General features: G+C 35.8%; 1 protein-coding gene across 6 annotated transcripts in view; it reads left to right on the top strand.

The window, feature by feature from the left end:
• LOC131162298 (uncharacterized) overlaps positions 1-16,015 on the top strand; it is a 73,904-nt gene extending 57,889 nt beyond the window's left edge. For all 6 annotated transcript variants that reach the window (XM_058118613.1, XM_058118614.1, XM_058118617.1 and 3 more), the window contains one exon: positions 15,222-16,015. In XM_058118613.1, the coding sequence (XP_057974596.1) occupies positions 15,222-15,501 (280 nt within the window). In that variant the 3' untranslated portion in view covers positions 15,502-16,015. The remainder of the gene's footprint in view (positions 1-15,221) is intronic.
• Positions 16,016-20,167: the final 4,152 nt, after the last annotated feature.

Below are 20,167 nucleotides of genomic sequence, written 5' to 3'. Positions count from 1 at the left end.
TTCTTATAATCCTGTACCTGATGATATCAATTTACCTATTGCAATCAGAAAACAAGGCAGGTCATGTACTTAATACCCCTGGTCTAAATACATGTCTTATAAAAGTTTGTCTACAGGATATCGTGCTTTTGTCTCTAACCTTGACAGGATAAGAATTCCAAAGAACATTCAGGAAGCTCTAGAAATACCTAAATGGAGAGAGGCAGTCATGGAGGAAATGCGGGCCCCAGAAAAAAATGGAACTTGGGAGTTGATAAATTTGCTGAGAGGGAAGAAGCGAGTGGGTTGTAAATGGGTCTTCACAGTGAAATATAAATCTAATGGGACAGTTGAAAGATATAAAGCCAAACTTGTTGCAAAAGGATTTACACAAACTTACGGCATTGACTATACGAAGACATTTGCACCAGTGGCAAACTTAAATACAGTTTGGGTCCTCTTGTCCTTGGCAGCCAACCTAGATTGGCCACTACAACAACTTGATATTAAGAATGCATTTTTAAATGGCGAGTTAGAAGAAGAAGTATACATGACTATACCACCAAGATTCAGTGGGAAAGGAGAAGAAAACAAAGTGTGTAAACTCAAGAAGTCCTTGTATGGACTCTAAACAATCTCCTAGATCATGGTTCGACAGATTTGCAAAAGTAATAAAGAATCAAGGTTATCAACAAGGGCAATCAGATTACACCCTGTTCTTCCAACAGTCTGAAAGAGGTAAGAGAACAATTCTAATAGTATATGTTGATGATATAATCCTTACTGGTGACGATACAGTAGAGATGGAGAGATTGAAGAAAGTTCTAGCTGCTAAATTTGAAGTTAAAGACTTGGGACAAATGCGGTATTTTTTGGGCATGGAAGTTGCGAGAACGAGAAAGGGAATTAGTGTTTTTCAGCGAAAGTATGTTACTGATCTCCTAATTGAAACTGGCATGCTTGGATGCAAACCTAACGAAACCTCGATTGAAGCAGTAAAGAGGGTTGAAGATTGTGGAATACCAGTTGAAAAGGAAAGGTATCAGAGATTGGTTGGTAAGCTAATTTACCTATCACATACTAGACCAGATATTGCATTTGCAGTCAGTGTAGTAAGCCAACACATGCATTCACCAAAAGAAGCCCACTTAGATGTCATATACAAGATCCTTCGATATCTCAAGGGATCCTCGGGAAGAGGACTCTTCTTCAAGAAATGTGAAAGCAAGGAAGTAGAGATCTTTACAGATGCAGATTGGGCAAGATCAGTGGAAGATAGAAGGTCCACCATTGGTTATTGCACATTCATCTGGGGAAATCTGGTAACACAAAAAAACAGAATGTAGTGGCTCGTAGTAGTGCTGAAGCTGAATTCAGGGCAGTTGCTCAAGGGATATGTGAAGGACTGTGGTTACAGAAACTCTTGGAAGAATTACAGGTTCCGGTGAAATTTCCTATCAAACTCTATTGTGACAATAAGGCAGCTATCAGCATCTCTCTCAATCCAGTTCAACATGATAAGACTAAGCATGTGGAAGTGGACAGACACTTTATCAAAGAGAAAATTGAAGAAGGAATTATCTATATGACTTATGTACTTACCAAGGAACAAACTGCAGATATCTTCACTAAAGGGTTGGGACGACAGAACTTTGATGATCTCATTTGCAGGTTGGAGATAATTAATATTTATGATCCAACTTGAGGGGGACTGTTAAAATCCCTAGTATCATTGTAAATAATAAACAAATTAGGAAAGTGGGTAAATGTGGGTGATTTGATATTATTCGGTGAGGGGATTGTTTCCTTGTTTAGAATAGGTGATTGTATTATATAAGATTGGGATGCACATATGAAAAAATTAATTCAATGTAATTCAAGGCTTCTGCTTACATACTTCTATGTTATGCATATGTTATGCATTCACTGTTTCTTGTGGACAGGACCAAATCTTTACAGTCAAGCTTGCTTCTGTTTTTACCTATTGATGCTACCCCTGGCTTTAAGTTCCTCTGTGTGTATGTGTATGTGTGTGTGTGTGACAGTGTCATTAATTTATCATTCTTACATAAATTTATAAAGTCATGAAATGAGCCCCGATGGCCGGGGCTTTCACAATTTATGTCAAGAGGTTCTATTGATTCTTGTCATGCCTGCTTTCTATAATACTGCAAATTTGCTTCGGTTTGATGTTACCGTATGAAAGCTCCGTGGGAGTACCTCCCTAGTCCCTACACTATATACGTTTCCTGGTCATTCCATCACGCGTTCACAACCCAATTTTTCAATGAGTTCTTGATGGAGCAATTCCTTCTCTATTGCATTTTCCTGCTTCTTCCCCCAATCGTGATTTGTTGACCATGACAACAAAAATATTTTCATTGCAGATATCTGAAACAATTGCAATGAGTTAATTTTTCTTGTTACGTCAATTTAATGGGGTCTCCTACTTTTCTTGATTGCTAACATTTCATATCTTCATTACCTGCTTGTCATGCCACTGCATTAATAGTATAAAAGAAACTTACAAACCCAAGAACAATTTTCTAACAAGTAAAGTTTAAATATCTATACTTTTGGGGGAAGGGGTGAATTAAGATTATATTTTAAGAATTTTTTTTTTCAGAAGCTAGAGGTATTTTTTTCTTTTCTTTTGGCAGTCGGTTGGGCGTTGGGAAGATTAAGGAAATGAATGTTTTTATAAATGTGTGTTTCCATACCTTGCTACCTATGGGCATACCTATAGATAGTGCACTAAGATTCCGTGCTGCTTGCATTTGTGTGCTCTGGGGTGGGCTTTAGGGTAATGGAGGCGTGTTGTGTTAGTTTAGTGGGGCAGTTAGCACTTTGCACATTTGCAATGTATCTTGCAAGTGCAAGTACCTTTTTTCTATCTTGGCCATGATTTTATTAGGCTTGTTTATCAACATTATTATGGGCCATCCAGAATTTGGATGTGGCAGTTTGTGCTTGGCAGTTACAAGGAGAATTTATATTTAAATATGTGAGAAATATTTCAATAGGAAAATAATTGTTAAATCTAAAATTTCTAGAGGCAATTATTCGATCAAATGGTGTTTTTATTTCAGTTTAGACACAAGCAGGATAACCTGAAAATGCATCTTCTTTCCTTCCATTCTTTCTCCAAACAGTCTATGGAAATGTGTATTATGCTAATATTAATTTCCTATATCTTGAAAGGCTTATTATTGAAATTGGGTATTCAGATTGTTTTTAGACGTGCAATCCACAAATAATCAACAATGCTGGCTGGATCCATTGTATCATAGGACAATGTCTTTCTGCATACCTTAGTAGCATTTAATTTTTGTGATATTGGAAAATGAGAGAGTCATTGACAGAACTCAAAATTAGAATCAAATGGAAGGATGACAAAATCTGCTACTGTCACATCAATGCTTTGTGGGACGATTCATTTAATGGATTCTGTTAAAGCTTGATATACATTGTTGGTCCATAAACTAACAGCTTAAGCTTTTAGGTAAAGTTGTATTCTAGGTAAAGTTGTATTCTAATATGGTATCAGAGCTGGTTACCTAGACGTCTTGAGTTCAAGCCTTATTGCCCTCATTGGTTGTGTGGTGTTTAAAAAATTGTTGTTACTATCATGCGTTTTTCTCCACGTGCTGTTGGGCTGCATGTGTGGGGAAATGTTAAAGCTTGACATGCATCGTTGGTCCACAACCTAACAAGTTAAGATTTTAAGTAAAATGGTATTCTAACAGATTCCATAGCATGAAGATGGAAAAAGGAACTTTGGATTCACTCAGTATATGGTACCTGACTGAAGATGAGACAAGTAAGAAATTGCTGTATTCACAATTCATGAATTATAAGATGAAAGATGACAACTGCATAACTGAGCAATTTAATGAACTTCAAAGCATCTTAAGACAAATGAAATAATAAATTATACACATGGATGAATTGATTGTTGTGCCATTTATAGTCGGCAAACTTCTTCTGCATGGAAAAAGAAGAGTCTTAAACACAAGAAAGAGGAATTAACTCTTAAAAAGATATGGTGTCTCATTTTCTTAATTAGGTAGAGTGAGAGATGTAAAAAAAAGAGGGCTGACAAACTATGCAATTCAGGCAATGTGATCATACTTAAAGTTGCATATGATGGAGAAAGGGAGGGAGTCCAAGCATCCTTAGAAATTTGGACAAAATAAGGGAAAAGGAAAGAGGCAAAGCTCCAAAGACAAAGCAAAAAGAAAAAAATTTCATGCTTTTATTGCAAAGAAAGGTGCTACAACGAACAGAGAAGGAAGGCGTCTTAAAAACTAATAGAACTACACAAAAGAAGTATAATATTGTAGTTTTTGAAGTAAATAGGCTTTAGGGTAGATGATGGTTCTTGGTGGATAGACTAGAGTGCAACATTGCATGTGTGTTAAGTGCAGAAATCTGTTCTCACCTATGATATTATTAAATATGGAAATTTCATGTACATGGAAAGCTTGTCAACTGTAGCAGTCAATGTTAATTGAAAAATGGACTTCGGTTTATTCTAGAAAAATTCTCTTGTTGGTATATACCATGAGCCAAATTTTTGGGAAAGCCTAATTCCTTTTAGTCTTTTGAGTAAGTGTGGTTTCAAACTTGTATTTTAGAGGGATAAATTTATTTGGTCCAAAAAGGGTAATTTGTTTAGCCAAAAAAGTATGTGTATGAGAGGATTATCTATTCATATGGTTGATTCATCTTATCTTTATGACATAATAGATGAAGACATTTTAATACAAAGAATGAATTACATGGTTAAATCATATAATGCCGAAATGGGATTGTGATATAGTAGATACATTTAAAGTATGCACCCATACTAAACAACCAAAAAGCAATTTCCTGAAGTAAATAGAATATCCTCTCTATTACGACTCATAGTGATGTGATGTTGAAATATTTTCTAAAATATATGATTTTATGGGTTTTCAAAGTGTTCCTTTGATGAATTTTCTAAAGTATTCATGAGGAGTATTTAATGTTATGTGGATTTGTCCCACATTGAAAAAGTGGTGGCGTGACCAAGTGGTGCGACTTGTTCAATGGTACCATCGACTGAACATGTTATCTTGAGAGTCTCGACTAGGGGCTTGATCAGGGCGCGACTAGGCTTGACCAGGCGCTTGACCAGGTTGACGCCGGGTGCGACCATGTTGAATCTACTTCGCCATATGAACAGATGCAACCTTTAGGAAAATGCTTGATTTTGTCTATATAAAGGTAGAGTTAACTCCACGAAAAATATAGAAAATTCATCTTTCTCTCCTTCTCTTTCTTACAAAAAGTTTCCTCAAATTATATCTTTTTCAAATTTGGATTCTATTATCTGCAGAAATAGAATTCCAAAAATTTGTTCTGATTACTCTAAGAGTGTTTGTGATTAGTTTTCATTTGTATATAATGCAAACTAATATCAGATTATAATCTGGGATTCATTGTATCTTGAAAATGTATTTGTTGACTCAATATACACCAATATTGTGGGGGCAAATAACGTTTTAAGGAAAACGACATTGTAACATGTCTTGAAGCAATTTCTTTTCTATAGCATTTCCTTATCTTTTTCCTACATGTGTAATCTGCATAGCACTCGAAGAGCAGGAAAGAAACAGTTGGTAACTTTTATTTGTGACTTTTCTCTATATTGTTATGTTTACTTGTCAAATAGTAAATATGGAGTGTTAGATAAATTTAAAGTATAAAAATGAAGTACAAAACTTTTGTACTAAAAAGATTTGTTTGATTGTCAATTCACCTAGAAGCTTAGGGCATGTTTGGTATCCTTTCTATTTCTCCATGATCGCATAAATTGGCGGAAAATGATTCATATAGTCGACCCCACTTAGTGGGACTAAGGCTTGGTTTTATTGTTATTGTTGTTGTTGTATTTCTCCACAATGAAGAAACATATTATAAAAACGCAGTTGTTTATGTTGTCAACTTTCTGTTTCTATTTTGCTAGTTTTCAGTTGTTAGCCAAAAAATTGAAAATCAAATTTTATAGTTTTCAGTTGTTGGAAACCTATTGCCATAAATTATAATATTCAAAAATAGTTTTTTTGGATTAAATTATTCATTCTATTCAATTTAAAATTAAAATCAAAATTAAATTATCATATGAATTTAAATATAATTAAAAGAAATATATATATATATATATATATATATAAACTTCAAAAAATAATAATAAAGCCAATTACAAAATTATTTTACTATTTTTCAATTGTCATGTCCAATAAAATTTTTATTGTAAGGTAAAATATGAAAGTAGAACAACTAAATAAAGTAATTATAATAAATTATATTTTTGTTAAAGTAAGTTTTTAATGTGTATTATTTGTAATTTTATTATTTTAATCACATTTTTTATAATATTATTTGATTTAAAGATGAAAATGAGCATTTTTTAATTTAGTTTTTAATTTGTATTATTTTTATAAATGTTAATGAAACAGGTTATTGGTTTCTTGTTTTTACTTTCTATTTCTGATTTTTGGTTTCGTTTCTGGTTTTTATTTCTCTAATTTTTGAAAATGATACCAAACGGTTCCTTAAGTTGTTTGGCTGTGAACCAACAATGCATATCAAGTCTTAACACTCTCCCGTGCATACTACCCATTTGCACCTGGAGACAAACAAACAATTAGTAACACTTGTTATTCGATACAACATGATTTTTAGACAAACTTACAATAATGCGAGCAATAAACTCAGGACCTCTTGGCAACCATGGGTCTGATACCATGCTTTTGCAAGATTAGATGCCTTAGATTTGATGAAGGACGCGGATGGCATTTTCTAGTGATTCTATATGCAATTAAGCATAGTCCACAGTGCAACAAAATGGAGTGGCTGAAGAGCAAAAGAGACATTAACAGAAATGGTAAATGCTATATTATGTAAAAAAAATAAGTGATTATAATTAATCTAATTTTTGAAAGAAACCGTTAAAAGAGCCGTGTGATAAAAATATGAAATCTTCTTAACTTAGTAAAAGATGAAAGACAAAATCTTTGATCTAGGCACTGTTATTTACTTAGTTGATGCCCAACAGATTCTTTATCCACTAAAACTCAGTTTCATTCACAAGCTTTTGATGAAGCTATGAATTTTGTATATGCAACATTTTGGAAAGAGGTTGATGAAATGAACTGCTTACTTTGTAATGATAGTAGATTAGCCCTTGGGTCTAAACCAATAGGTTGTAGATGGATATTTAAAAAATAAAAATAAAGGTGGATGATAATTGATAAATTCAAAGCTAGGTTGGGAGGTAATGATTCACACAAAAAGAAGGCATTGATTATTTTGACCCTCATGCTCTTGTTAGCATAATTTCTACACTATTAGAGTATTGATTGTACTAGCTTCAATTTTTTTAATTTTGTTATTCATTAAATGACTGCTATGACAAAATTTCTAAGTGGAGAATTAGACGAGGACGAATAGATGAAACAACTTGAATGCTTTGTTATGCCTTGACGAAAACATAAAATGTGTAAATTATTTAGGCCCTTATATGATCCAAAACAATAGCCTGAAAATTTTGATGAAGTGATTACTTCTAATGACTTTAGAATTAGTGAATTAGATAAATTGTATGTAACAAGTTTACTAATGATAAGAGGGGTCTAATAATAGAAATGTGATAATATGTTTGTGTTGGCGATCATTGATGTTTGGTATAGGCTTTGAATATGTAAGAAATGTTAAGAAATTATTGTCTTCTAGTTTTGGTATGAAACATAATGGTGGTAATGACTTGATTCTTTCTTATACTCATTATTTAGAAAAGATGCTCAAAAAGTTTATCATTTTGATTCCAATCCTACTAGTATTAGAGTATAAAAAAATAATGGGCCAAATGGAGCTGGCTAGAGTTATTGGATGTCTTATTTATGCCATCTCTAGTACTAGGCCTCATATTTCATTTTTAGTTGGTTAACTTAGATGGCATTTGAGTCATCTAGATAACTACATTACCTAAAAGCTTAAGTTGTTAAGCTGTGGGCCAACAATGTATATCATGCATTAACAATATGCATTGGTGTACTATGAATAGGATATTAAATAATGACTTATGGTTTATGCTTTTGTGGCGATGCTTTGGTTTTAGAAGGATTCATAGATGCTAGTTGGGTGACAAGTCAAAAGATTTTTTTGGGTTACTTGGAAGCCTCTGTTGGGCCAAGACTACAAAGTGGGAGGTAGCCTATGTTTCGTCACGTAACCCTTTTCACCCTCCCATTATTCAAACCTGAGACCTGACATTGAAGTCTCGAACTTTAATCACTAAGATGTTCCCTAGGGGATGGTGATAGATCAAGAGAATAATACATGACAAGTGATTGGATTTTCACCCTTGCTGGAGTGTCATATCTTAGGGCTCTAAGAAACAAACTTGTAAAAACTCAACTTTGATACCAGAGTTTGTGGCTTTAGCTTCTCGTAGTAAAGACAGAGAATGATTTACAAATTCCTCTACGCCATTATCAATTCATTGTGATAGTGAAGCTACTCCATCTAGAGTTTATACGAAATTCTTTAATATAAAGTCTGGAAATTTTGGACTAAGATTTAGTTATGTTAGGCAATAATTCAATGATTGAGTAATAGCAGGATTTGTAAAACTGTGTCAAAGTGTAGTGGATCTTCTTACAAAAGGACTGTTGAGAATTCCACTTGTGAGTTTGTTCCGCATTGGAAAAATTGAGTGGATGATGGGTGCTTATATACATGGCTGGGCCTAAAACCCAATAGGCTTAAGCTTTTGGGTCAAGTTGGTGTTCACCAATGTATATCAAGCCTACCCATGGACTCCTTTGGTGTTAACAAGTGGTATCAGAGCCGATGACTTGTAACTTTGGGTGAGCGACATCCTAAAAGTCAAGACGTGAAACTAATTCTCCTGACGTGCTAATAGTTGGAGGACCAAGTGTGTGGCCAAGGCCAATAAGAATCATCTAGGCTTGGGATAGATCCGAATAAGGTCAAGACGTGGGAATTAGGATTGGTTCGGAGACACATGGAATACAATCTGAGGCACGTAAGGCGTCATTGGTAAGACCTACTCGAGCAACTGTTGGGGAATTGAGCTTACTCCCATAAGGGAGATGGTTTCCATTCAAGGGGGAGCAGTTGAAACTCACAAGTGAGGGGGGGATTGTTGAGAATTCTACTTGTGAGTTTGTCCCACATTGGAAAAATTGAGTGGATGATGGGTGCTTATATACATGGTTGGGCCCAAGACCCAATAGGCTTAAGCTTTTGGGTCAAAATTATTTGATAATCTTAATGAATGTTTCCTTCCTCTTATGGGCTGGAGGGGCAGATTTGTTGGGTCCAACCCACATAAATAAAAAAAAATGTGGGCTAAAGCCCATTAGGGCAAAGTTAAAAAAGGGTGCGGCAGTGTGGATCCGCCCACATGGGCTTCCTTTTTTCTTTTTAATATTTATTTATGTGGGATGGACCCAACAAACCTCCCCTTCCAGCCCCCATAAGAGGAAGGAGACATTCATTAAGATTATCAAACAATTTTGATACCGGCTGCCTCGACACACAACTCAAGCTTCGCACGAGGCACCACCTTTGTCATCATATCAGTAGGATTCTTATCAGTGTGGATCTTTTCAAGTTCAAGCAACTTAGAATCCAAAACATCTCGAATCCAATGATATCTCATATCAATATGCTTTGATTTAACATGAAAGGTTAAATTCTTACTGAGATGAATAGCACTTTGGTTATCACAAAATAACACATACCCCTTCTGAGTTAATCCAAGTTCACAAACCAATTTTTTCATCTACAATAACTCTTTACATGCCTCAGTAGCTGCAATGAACTCAGCTTCTGTAGTGGACAAAGCAACACATTTCTGTAACTTGGATTGCTAAGATAAAACTCCCCCTGCAAAGGTAATCAAATAACCTAAAGTAGATTTTCTCGAGTCTGAATCTCCAGCCATGTTTGAATCTGTATAGCTAACCAGAACAGGTTTTTCAGAGCCAAAATAGAGTTTCAAATAAGCTGTATCACGGAGATAGCTCATAATCCATTTCATAGCATTCCAATGCACTCTACCTAGATTAGAGAGAAATCTACTAACTACACCAACTGCATGAGCTAAATCCGGCCTTGTGCAAACCATGACATACATTAAGGTACCAACTGCAGATGCATATGGAACACTTTCCATGTCTCTCTTTTCTTCATCATTAGAAGGAGATTGTTTACTACTTTTAACTTGAAATGTATAGCAAGAGGAGTACTTACCACTTTGGCTTTCTCCGTAAACCGTTGAAGTATCTTCTCAATATACTTTTCCTGAGATAGTCATAACTTCTTAGCACTTCTGTCACGTGAGATTCTCATGCCAAGAATCTGTTTCGCTGGTCCCAAGTCTTTCATGGCAAATACTTGCTTAACGCATGCTTTAACTTGTCAATTCTAGAAGCATTGTGACCAATAATGAGCATGTCATCAACGTAAAGCAACAAAATAATGAAATCATCATTAGAGAATTTTTGAACAAATACATAACTATCCAAAGTCATCTTCCTATAGCCTTGTTGGACCATGACTGACTCGAACTTCTTATACCACTGCCTAGGAGCTTGTTTCAGGCCATACAAGCTCTTCTTCAATCTACAACTATCTGTGCGCGAAATAATGTGTGTGGCTGTGTGTGTGTGTGGCCGTGTGTGAGGCATCAACTAGACGATCAAAAGGTATTTTGTGATCCGATTTTTCTAAAATTTGGCAAGCACGTTCAAGATTCGTTGTCCTTCGATCTGGACGGTGGAGATCTGTTTCGGAGTTTTGAAGGACCTGATTTTGCAGTATTGACAGTTACTGCGTTCGGGTGACTTCTTTTCGCTCATTCTTTTTTTATCGCGATTCCTTTGGGAATCCTTTTTTGCTCTAAGTTGTCGAGCATTTTGGTGATTGTACTGCTGTGATTTTTCGCATCTATTATAATGGAAATTTTATTGGGTCTCATAGGCCGCGTGGTTTTTACCCTTTCACATTGGAGGGATTTTCCACGTTAAAATTGTGGTGTGTGATTTATTATTATTGTTGGTTGGTTATTTTTGCTCGTTACATATTTAATTTTTGGGAAAGATTTATCCACTGTGCTAGTTGTCTTGTTACTTTCCCAACAAGGACTTGTAAAGGATCTAGTCTTGAAGAGTGTAGAAGGAATTTCTTAAGCCCACGTTTTCTAATCACTAGAGATGGAAACTCAACCCAAGCTTGCAACATTAAGGTCTTGAGTTCAATGAGCAGAATACATTAAATAAAGTGTTGAAATCCCAAGTATCCATGGGAATATGGTGTAAATTAGGAAAGTAGGTAAATGTAGAAGATTGTATATTATTCTGTAGGGAGATTGTTTCCTTGTTTAGAATATTTGATTGTATTATATATTGTAAGATTAGGATGTACATAATTCAGAATTCAAGAAATACAGAAATTCCATTCTGTTTTCATGGTATCAGAGTTAGGGTTTCTAAACCTTAGTTAGCAATGGCAAACGGTGTTGTCAACAGCACAGCTCCGTCCTCTGATCGATTCCTTGATGTCCGCTCTCTATCCCACCCGAAAACTGCAGTCGATGGCCGCGGTGGCGACGAGCTTGACGTAGATGACATCTTCTGGACTGGCGATGCCGACATGAATCAGGCATATTGCCGATGTCATCGCGAGATCTCGTAGGCGGAGAAATTTGGCATCCTGGCCGCATTGCTTGACGATGAGTCAAGGGTGAAGGCCACATCTCCCAGATCTACGCCATCAAAGCGCCTTCGCAACAAGATTGCTGACTTCTCCACTCACCCATGAAGCAGATCCAGAAGGGTCCCGTTTGGGGTATTTCTCTGAAGCTGCAAGAGGAAGAGCGCGAGAGGCGCATGGACTTCGTACCTGACATCTCCGCCATCAAGACTGACGAGATTAAAGTCGACAAGGAGACCACCGACATGCTCGCCGCACTCAGCATGACTGATCTTCCTAGAGTTAGGGAGGACGAGTCGGTGGCTGCACCGGTGCCGACTCCTTCGTTCGGCTGTTGGGCTAGTGGACCCGGTAGGAGCATCAATCGTCGCACGGATCAAATCCCCCTCGAACCTCACAGAGACATCTCAATTCATGAACCAATCGAACCGATGTGCTTAAAAAGACTAGGGAGTGATTTCTCCGACCAGTTAGCGTCGCCTGCGCGTCTCATTCGCGGTCACCGACGACGATGGAGCGCGAGTAGGATGAGAAGAGGAAGAAATGCATTGCGTGGTCGAGAGGAGGATTGGGATTGATAAGAACATGTTGAGGCGGACCAGACCTTGTTATTACGAAGCTTGTTCTTCAAATACTTCTTCGGATTTTTTAGCCCAAAGTGGTAATTTTTTGCAAGCTTTGAATATAACCTCTAAATCCAAAACTCCTTGGATTATTGATTCTGGCGCTTCTGACCAAAAAAGGGTATCAGTGTCTCTCAGCGAAAGTATATCACTGATCTCCTATCTGAAACTGGCATGCTTGGATGCAAACCTAGTGAAACCCCGATTGAAACAATATAAGAGGGTCGAAGACTACGGAATACTAGTTGAAAAGGAGAGGTATCAGAGATTGGTTGGTAAGTTAATTTACCTATCACATACCAGACCCGATATTGCATTTGCGGTAAGTGTGGTAAGCCAACACATGCATTCACCAAAAAATGCTCACCTAGATGCTTTGTACAAGATCCTCAAGTACCTTAAGGGCTCTACGGGCAAAGGACTCTTCTTCAAGAAATGTGAAAGTAAGGAAGTAGAAATTTTTACAGATGCAGATTGGGCAGGATCAGTGGAAGATAGAAGGTCTACCACCGGATATTACACCTTCGTATAGGGAAATTTGGTAACTTGGAGAAGCAAAAGACAAAAGTAGTGGCTCGAAGTAGTGCTGAAGCTGAATTCAGGGCAGTTGCACAAGGAATTTGTGAAGGACTGTGGTTACGGAAACTCTTGGAAGAGCTACAGATTCCCGTGAAATTTCCTATCAAACTCTATTGTGACAACAAAGCAACCATCAATATCTCTCTCAATCCAGTTCAACATGACAAGACTAAACATGTGGAAGTGGACCAACATTTTATCAAAGAGAAGGTTGAAGAAGGAACCATTTGTATGACTTATGTACCTACTAAGGAACAAACTGCAGATATATTTACTAAAGGGTTAATACGACAGAACTTTGATGATTTTATTAGCAAGTGGGAGATGATTAATATCTATAATCCAACTTGAGGGGGAGTGTTGAAATCCTGAGTATCCGTGGGAATATGGAGAAAATAAGGAAAGTGGGTAAATGTAGAAGATTGTATATTATTCTGTAGGGAGATTGTTTCCTTGTTTAGAATATTTGATTATATTATATATTGTAAGATTAGGATGTACATAATTCAGAATCAATAAATACAAAAATTCCATTCTGTTTTCATAAAGTCATTGAAACACTTAATTGGGTTGATAGGGCATGGTATTGGTAGGGATAAGATTGAGTTGTATGCTCTTAATAGACGTAAAAGTGGTTGGATTACAAGATCATTAAGATTAGTTTGCCTATATTTGTGTCAAAGATGGTGTTGCCTTCTATGAATAACTCTAGATCACTCATGAAACAGGATGAGACACAAGGCCTATCTGCATGTTGGCTTGTAAGAAAATTTTAATAAGATAGGAAATTTGTATGTGAAATTAGTTCTGGTTAGTAATTCAAAAATTCGTTCAATGATGTGATTAACTTTTTGATTTTACTCGGTGGTTCAATTCATAAGACACCGTTAGAGAACTCATCCTCAAAACCTAGGTGTTGAGGAGAGAGAGTTAAGATGATCTTATACTGGTTTTGGAACTGCTCACAGAGACGATGTGAGACTGGACGGACATTAATACTCCCCCTCGAGTTCATGGGGAAAATGAGGCGACGAGAGTCCATGGGGGAAATGAGGCAAGCGGAAGTCCAGCCCACGGAGGAGCTAAGCAACCCAAGGCCCAGTTCTGATACCATGTTAGAGAACTGATTCTCAAAACCTAGGTATTAAGGAGAGAGAGAGTTAAGAGGATCTTATATTGGTTTTAAAACTTCTTACAGAGACGATGTGGGACTGGACAGACATTAATAGACACCATTACCTTTGCACAATATTTCACAAGTCTTTCCAACATTTTTCACACATTTTGAAAATTGATGGGAAACTTTTGAATTTTTTTTTAAATTTATAGGTTCTTTACATCAAGATTTTCGGACCACTCAACACATCTTTGAGAGAGATTTATTTAAAAAAAAAAAAAAGAGGAAAAAAAGGTTGTCCCTCATTGGAAAGTACAGAAAAATTAGAGCCAAGTAATTTTACTTTGAGGACGTTATTTTTTTTTTTGGGGGGGGCGAGAGGGGGTGGTGGGGTGGGGGATTAAGAGTTATATTGACAATTTTTGAAAATTAGGTGGCCTAAGTGTAATATTCAAATGCTGGGAGCAGGGGACGTAAAGTTGTGAAGTTGCTTTTGATTGCCACACCCTGCTCTCACCCCTGCTGCTAACTCGAAGATTGATCCTGCCAGTGTGACACTAATTGACCGCTGTAAGAATAGGTCATATTGTCAGATGCATAGACTGATACTGTAAAGCATGCCTCATTCTCCATCATTTTTTGATCTTGTGTTATCTTTATTATTTATTTTTATTTTTATTTTTATTTTTTATTTTTTTCGGTTGTGTGATAGTATCCTTTAGTGGAAATTATTTCCCTGAAAAGACTCACACTAGCTTATTTTACCAGTACGTAGACTGAGACCTTGTTTTGGTTGTAGGATGTGTAATGGGCTAGTGCTCATTTTCCCCACTCCCCTTTCTTCATTTTAATTTCACGGCAATGTAGCTGCTACTTTGGTGGCTTGCAATGGTTCCATGATGAGACTAGGGGCAGTCCAGTGCACAAAACCCTGCATACGTGGGGTCTGGGGAAGGGATAGACCATGATTGGTTCAATTGTAGGCAGCCTTACCTTACATTTTTGCAAAAGGCTGTTTTCACACGTTGAATCTGTGACTAGGACGCCCCTCAAACAAGTATTTTAAGATTTGCATGGCTAAATGGTAGCTCTTTTAGAATCAACAAAAGAAACGTTGAAGAAATTTAACTTTCCCTTTTCCTCCCATGGTTTAGTTCTTTCCTCAAGCAGCATAGTGATGAGGGGGCAATATTCCAGAGCTTCAGAGACATCAATGAGCTGATAAAGGACATGTTGGAACTGAGGGGACGGAATGCAGCAGTGGAGAGCGAGCTAAAAGAGATGCATGCCCGTTATTCTCAACTGAGCCTCCAGTTCGCAGAGGTTGAAGGAGAGAGAGAGAAACTTATGATGACACTCAAGAATATCCGGGCTTCTAAGAAGCCCTTGCATTTTAATCACGCAGCGGCTGCCCTTGGGGACCATTCCTCCTAGCCACAGAGATGGACCACAACTAATTTCTTGTGAAGGGTTCCAGAAATAACTCTGGCTTCAGGTATTGACACCTCCTTTGCGGCTGGCATTTACCCTGTATAATTAGGTGGATAACTGTGCTGACTCCAATGATTGAACTCTACAAGCTTGGCAGGAGAAGTCTTAGAGCTAAGAGAATCTTAGGTTGTGTTTGAAAGCATAATTTTTGGGCTTTGGATTTTAAATTTGTGTAAATTTGAAAAGAACCCATGTCGTATTGTACTGCATTTTGACAAAACTTACATAAAATTCAAATCCAAAGTCTGAAGTTAGGCTTCCAACATGGGGTTAAGTGTAAATAAAAGATTCACCAGGTTGCCATTTCTAATGTCATAAAGATATATCTAATGTCATAAAGATATAGTAGATTCCTGTGATATGTCAAACAAATTTTTTTTCCTCGTTACTCGCCCTCTCTGGAAACTGGTGTAATTCTTTGTGCTGTATAGTAAATCAAAATTCTTCTTTTGCTACCTATATCTTTGCAAGAAGCGTCATCAGCTGGACCATCATCCTCTATTTAATTTCGTCCCTGCAGTTGCATTTGGAGGCTGGAAAGGATGCAGAATTCCTTTTGGAAATTAAGGCACTTATTTTTAGAGCACTTGCATATTCTGAACAATGTTTCTAGTTTATATTGTTTAGTCTCCAAGAAAAAATAAATTAATTCAACGGCCACGAGTAATGACGTTGCAATCGTTCTACAAAATTGTGTGGTTATGGGTTGGGAAAAGCATTCGACTCTGGATTTCGTAGCTATGATTTTGAAGATTCATGAAGCATCAATTTTTTGATTTGGCATTGTCTGCACTCAATTTTATCTGGATTGACTGTGCCCTAGAATGCCTTCTGATCTTTCTTATTTCCCTTTTGTGTAAGCAATCAGTGGGTCCAATTCATTTTAAATCTCTAATTAAAGTCTCCTTTATCATATCATTCTCTTTTTATGCCAAAATTTTCACCCACCTCGTTCCATTCACCTTTGACTCAGATTTGATAAAAAGGGAAAACACACAAACCTCCCTTGAAGATTGGCCAAAGAACAGGACCTCAACTGACACTGAGATTCAAAAATCTTAAAAATATTCCTTGAGATTTCATAAATTCTACAGATCTCATTTATGGTCTGTTTGGATCATGGATTTTAGATGGGAAAATAAAAGAAAATGAGGAAATTTAGTTTTCATTATATTTTTTCTCTATGCCAAGTACTGCTAAAAATGAGCTTTAGCAGAGCATTAGGTCTAATATGATTAAAAATTAAATATTAATGATACATAAAATCAAATTTTGTTACTTGATACATATATTTTTTAAATTTCCTTATGTTATTTGATGAAAACATGTAAAAGTAATTCGTTCATACTTTTCTCTCATTTTCCTAATATTTTTCAAGTTTCCAATAAGATTTTAATGTTTGCCAAAAAAATACAAACATATTTTTATATTTGATAAAAAAAAGAAAAGTCTCTTAAGTATAATGTCTCTAAACGCAAATGTCATGGTTGTATGTTGAATTTTTGAAATTTTAGGAGAGATTAGTAGGATTTTTGAAATTTTAAGAGAAGTCGTCTTTTTCTCAAAATTTGGGAGGTTGGTGTCTTTTGATAATAAAAGTTATTAAAATAGTCAAAATTTTCTTACATTTGGGAGCAAGTTGAAATTTTGGATTAAATTTTTGAAAACTTGGGCAAGCTAATGCATTAAACTATATTAAACATCTTTCAAATTTATACAAATTCAAATCGAAACCTCTTAATTCATGTTCCAAAATACAATGTGAGGGTTTTTTTTTTTATTTTTTTCAAAAAAAAAAAAAAATTCAAGACAATAAGAAATGTTTAATTGAAGTTTCTTTAGATTCTGTTTGAAGTAAGATTTTGTTTGAGGGAGGAAAAGAAGGAAAAATAGGAGGAAAATTAATTTTCATTGTATTTTTTCTCTATATCAAATATTTAAAAAATATTCTTATATGACCGGACACCAAGAAAAATCAAATATTTATGATGCATAAATTTTATTAATTTGTTAGATATATATATATTTTTTTCTTTCCTAACTTTCCTTTATAAACACATGAAAAAGTAGAATCCTTCATTCTTTATTTTTTAAACATTTTTTTAAAAAATTTCACATGAATCTTAATGTTAAAAGAAAATTTTAATGTATCTTTGGAAGAAAAAAAAAATGCGCTTGTTCAATTTCATTTGTCGCAACGTCCCGAAAGAAGGTTCGAAATGGCGAGGAATAATAATAATAATAATAATATTAATAGTTCAATAGAGTTACCACTAATCTATTATTTATCTAGGTGTGGTTAGTTTACCTAATTATTAGTTGATTGGTTCCTAGACTAATCCTAAGTCAATGAACCAGTAGTCTCAGTCTGTTTTTATTAAAATTGGAATTGAGAATTTTTATGTGAAAAAAAGATACTCCTACACACTCGTTTGACGAACGTTACCTAATTAACCATGAATTATCCCTAAACTGAATATAATGGTCTTTAATTAACTCCTTAAAAAATAAAATAAAAATTAAATTTTTTTAAAAAAAAATATAAAATAAGATGCGCTTTAGAAATGTCTAATAAGACCTCCAAAGGAGAGGATCTTCTTAGATAAACCCCATTGAAAACTTATATATGTGAGGTCTAAAATACCTCTTTATCATTTGTTTCATTATTGGGATGCACACAAATAAATATATATATACAGATAATAAATTCATAAAATTTGTTAAAAAAAAAAGAGTATTTAAAACATTCACATATGTTTTCAAAAAAATTTTTAGAATTTTTTGAAAATGTTCTAACATTGTTTTTGCTATTTTCTATGACTTTTAAAGACTTTGTCCTTCATTTTTTATATTTTTACTTTTCTAGTTTTTGTTATTCGAGTCAAAATAACTCAAATAATTTTTTTTTTCTAATTTTTTACTATTTTTTTTTCAAATTTTTTAAAAATTAAAAGTCAATTAAAAATTAATTTTAAAATTAAATAAATGAATCAGTGATTTAGGTGGTCAAACCGGTTCAACCAGTTTGAACCGGATCAACAGATCAAGCTAGGTTGACTTGGGTCAAATTGGTTTTTACCTAATTGGGGAAAAGTGGTCATGTGTCAGCTAGTAGTGGTGACACGTGGCACTTCTTATTATATATTTTTATTATTTAGTTATTATTATTATTTTAAATTTTTTGTAGTAGGGTAACATCATCTGCCACGTGGCAAGTCCTTGTTGATCCTGAGAGTTTGACATGTCAGCAATCTGTTCGTCCAAAGAAAACACACATTGGATGGTTGGGGATCGAGTCATGTCACTTCTCAAACAGGCTACCCTGGATGCGCCACGTGTTCCCATCCGTATGGTGACACATGTCCCACTTGTATATGTAAAAACCCCATATTTCTCTCTCTTTCTCTTTTCTTTTTTTCTTTCTCTCCGCTTCTGTTCTTTCTTTGGCTTTCTTCTCTCTCACTCTCACACCACTCTTTTGTCTCTCTCCTCTCTTTCTCCGCACTCTCTCGTTCTCTTTTCTTTCTTCACACTTCCTCACAAATGTCTCTTTTTCTCTATCCCTCTCTCTCTCTCTCTCTCTCTCTCTCTCTCTCTCTCTCTCTCTACAATTTCTTTCTTCCTTTCTTTCGCAAAAATCTCTCTCTCCTTTTTCCTCTCTGCTTTTGCATTTAGTCTCTGTCTATTTCTCAACTATCCCTACATGGACACTATCTTCTTTGATCGCCTCTGCCACGCACAGTGGAGCCAAGGTAAGATCATCCCCCTTTTTGATTTTTGTTTTCTTTTTCTTAGATCTCTTTCTAACCTCTCCCTTCTTTTGCAGGTGGAACAAGACTCATGAGTGCAAAGAGCTTCAAGCTTTTTGCCTCCCTCTTCATATCAAGGCTCGAATTTTACCAAAGGTAGGAGACATTTTTTATTTTATTTTCGATCTGCTTTCATTCTATTTAAAAAAAAAAAAATTGCATGAAATTTCTAGAGATTTTCTTGCGAATCAAACAAGGGATTGGGGGTTGATTGACTTGGGTTCTAACCTAGGTTAGATTTTGGCTCAAGTCGGGCTAAGGATAGGGTTTAGTGAAGGGTTGAGTTAGTTTTGGCTAGTTGGGCTCAGGTGAGTTGGGCCTAGGGTAATTTGGGACTAGGGATTTGAAGCGTTAGTTAAGAGGTCATGAGACTTGGGCTTGGGCTAGCCCAATTGGGTTGTGAACATATGGGGTCTAAGAGCTAAGCCTAGGCCTAGCGATCTCAAGTAGTTTTAGAATTGGGCTGGTTTAGCTAGGCTTTAGGTTGAGTTTAGTCAAGTTAAGCTAGATGGGTTTTGGGTTAGGCTAAGTTAGGTTTAGGCTAAATGTTGGTTTAAGCTAACCAAAGTCAACAATGACTTCGGTCCAAAAGTTTTCAAACTCGAGTCTCGAGTTGGGTATTTGGATTAGTTGACTTGGACCTAGGTCAATTTGAACCCAAATTTCGGATCCGAGTCTATATATTCAAATCGAAATTTGGATCTAAGCTCTCAGGTTTGGGATTGGGTTTTTTTGTAGAATTTCATTCAAAGTTTCGAAAGGGATCATTTTGGACTTGCAACCAAAATGAACACTCAAAC

Source organism: Malania oleifera, chromosome 8, assembly GCF_029873635.1.
Source record: "Malania oleifera isolate guangnan ecotype guangnan chromosome 8, ASM2987363v1, whole genome shotgun sequence".
NCBI lineage: Eukaryota > Viridiplantae > Streptophyta > Magnoliopsida > Santalales > Ximeniaceae > Malania > Malania oleifera.
Note: the sequence above shows the minus strand (reverse complement) of the source record. Positions and strands in the feature narration are given on the sequence as shown.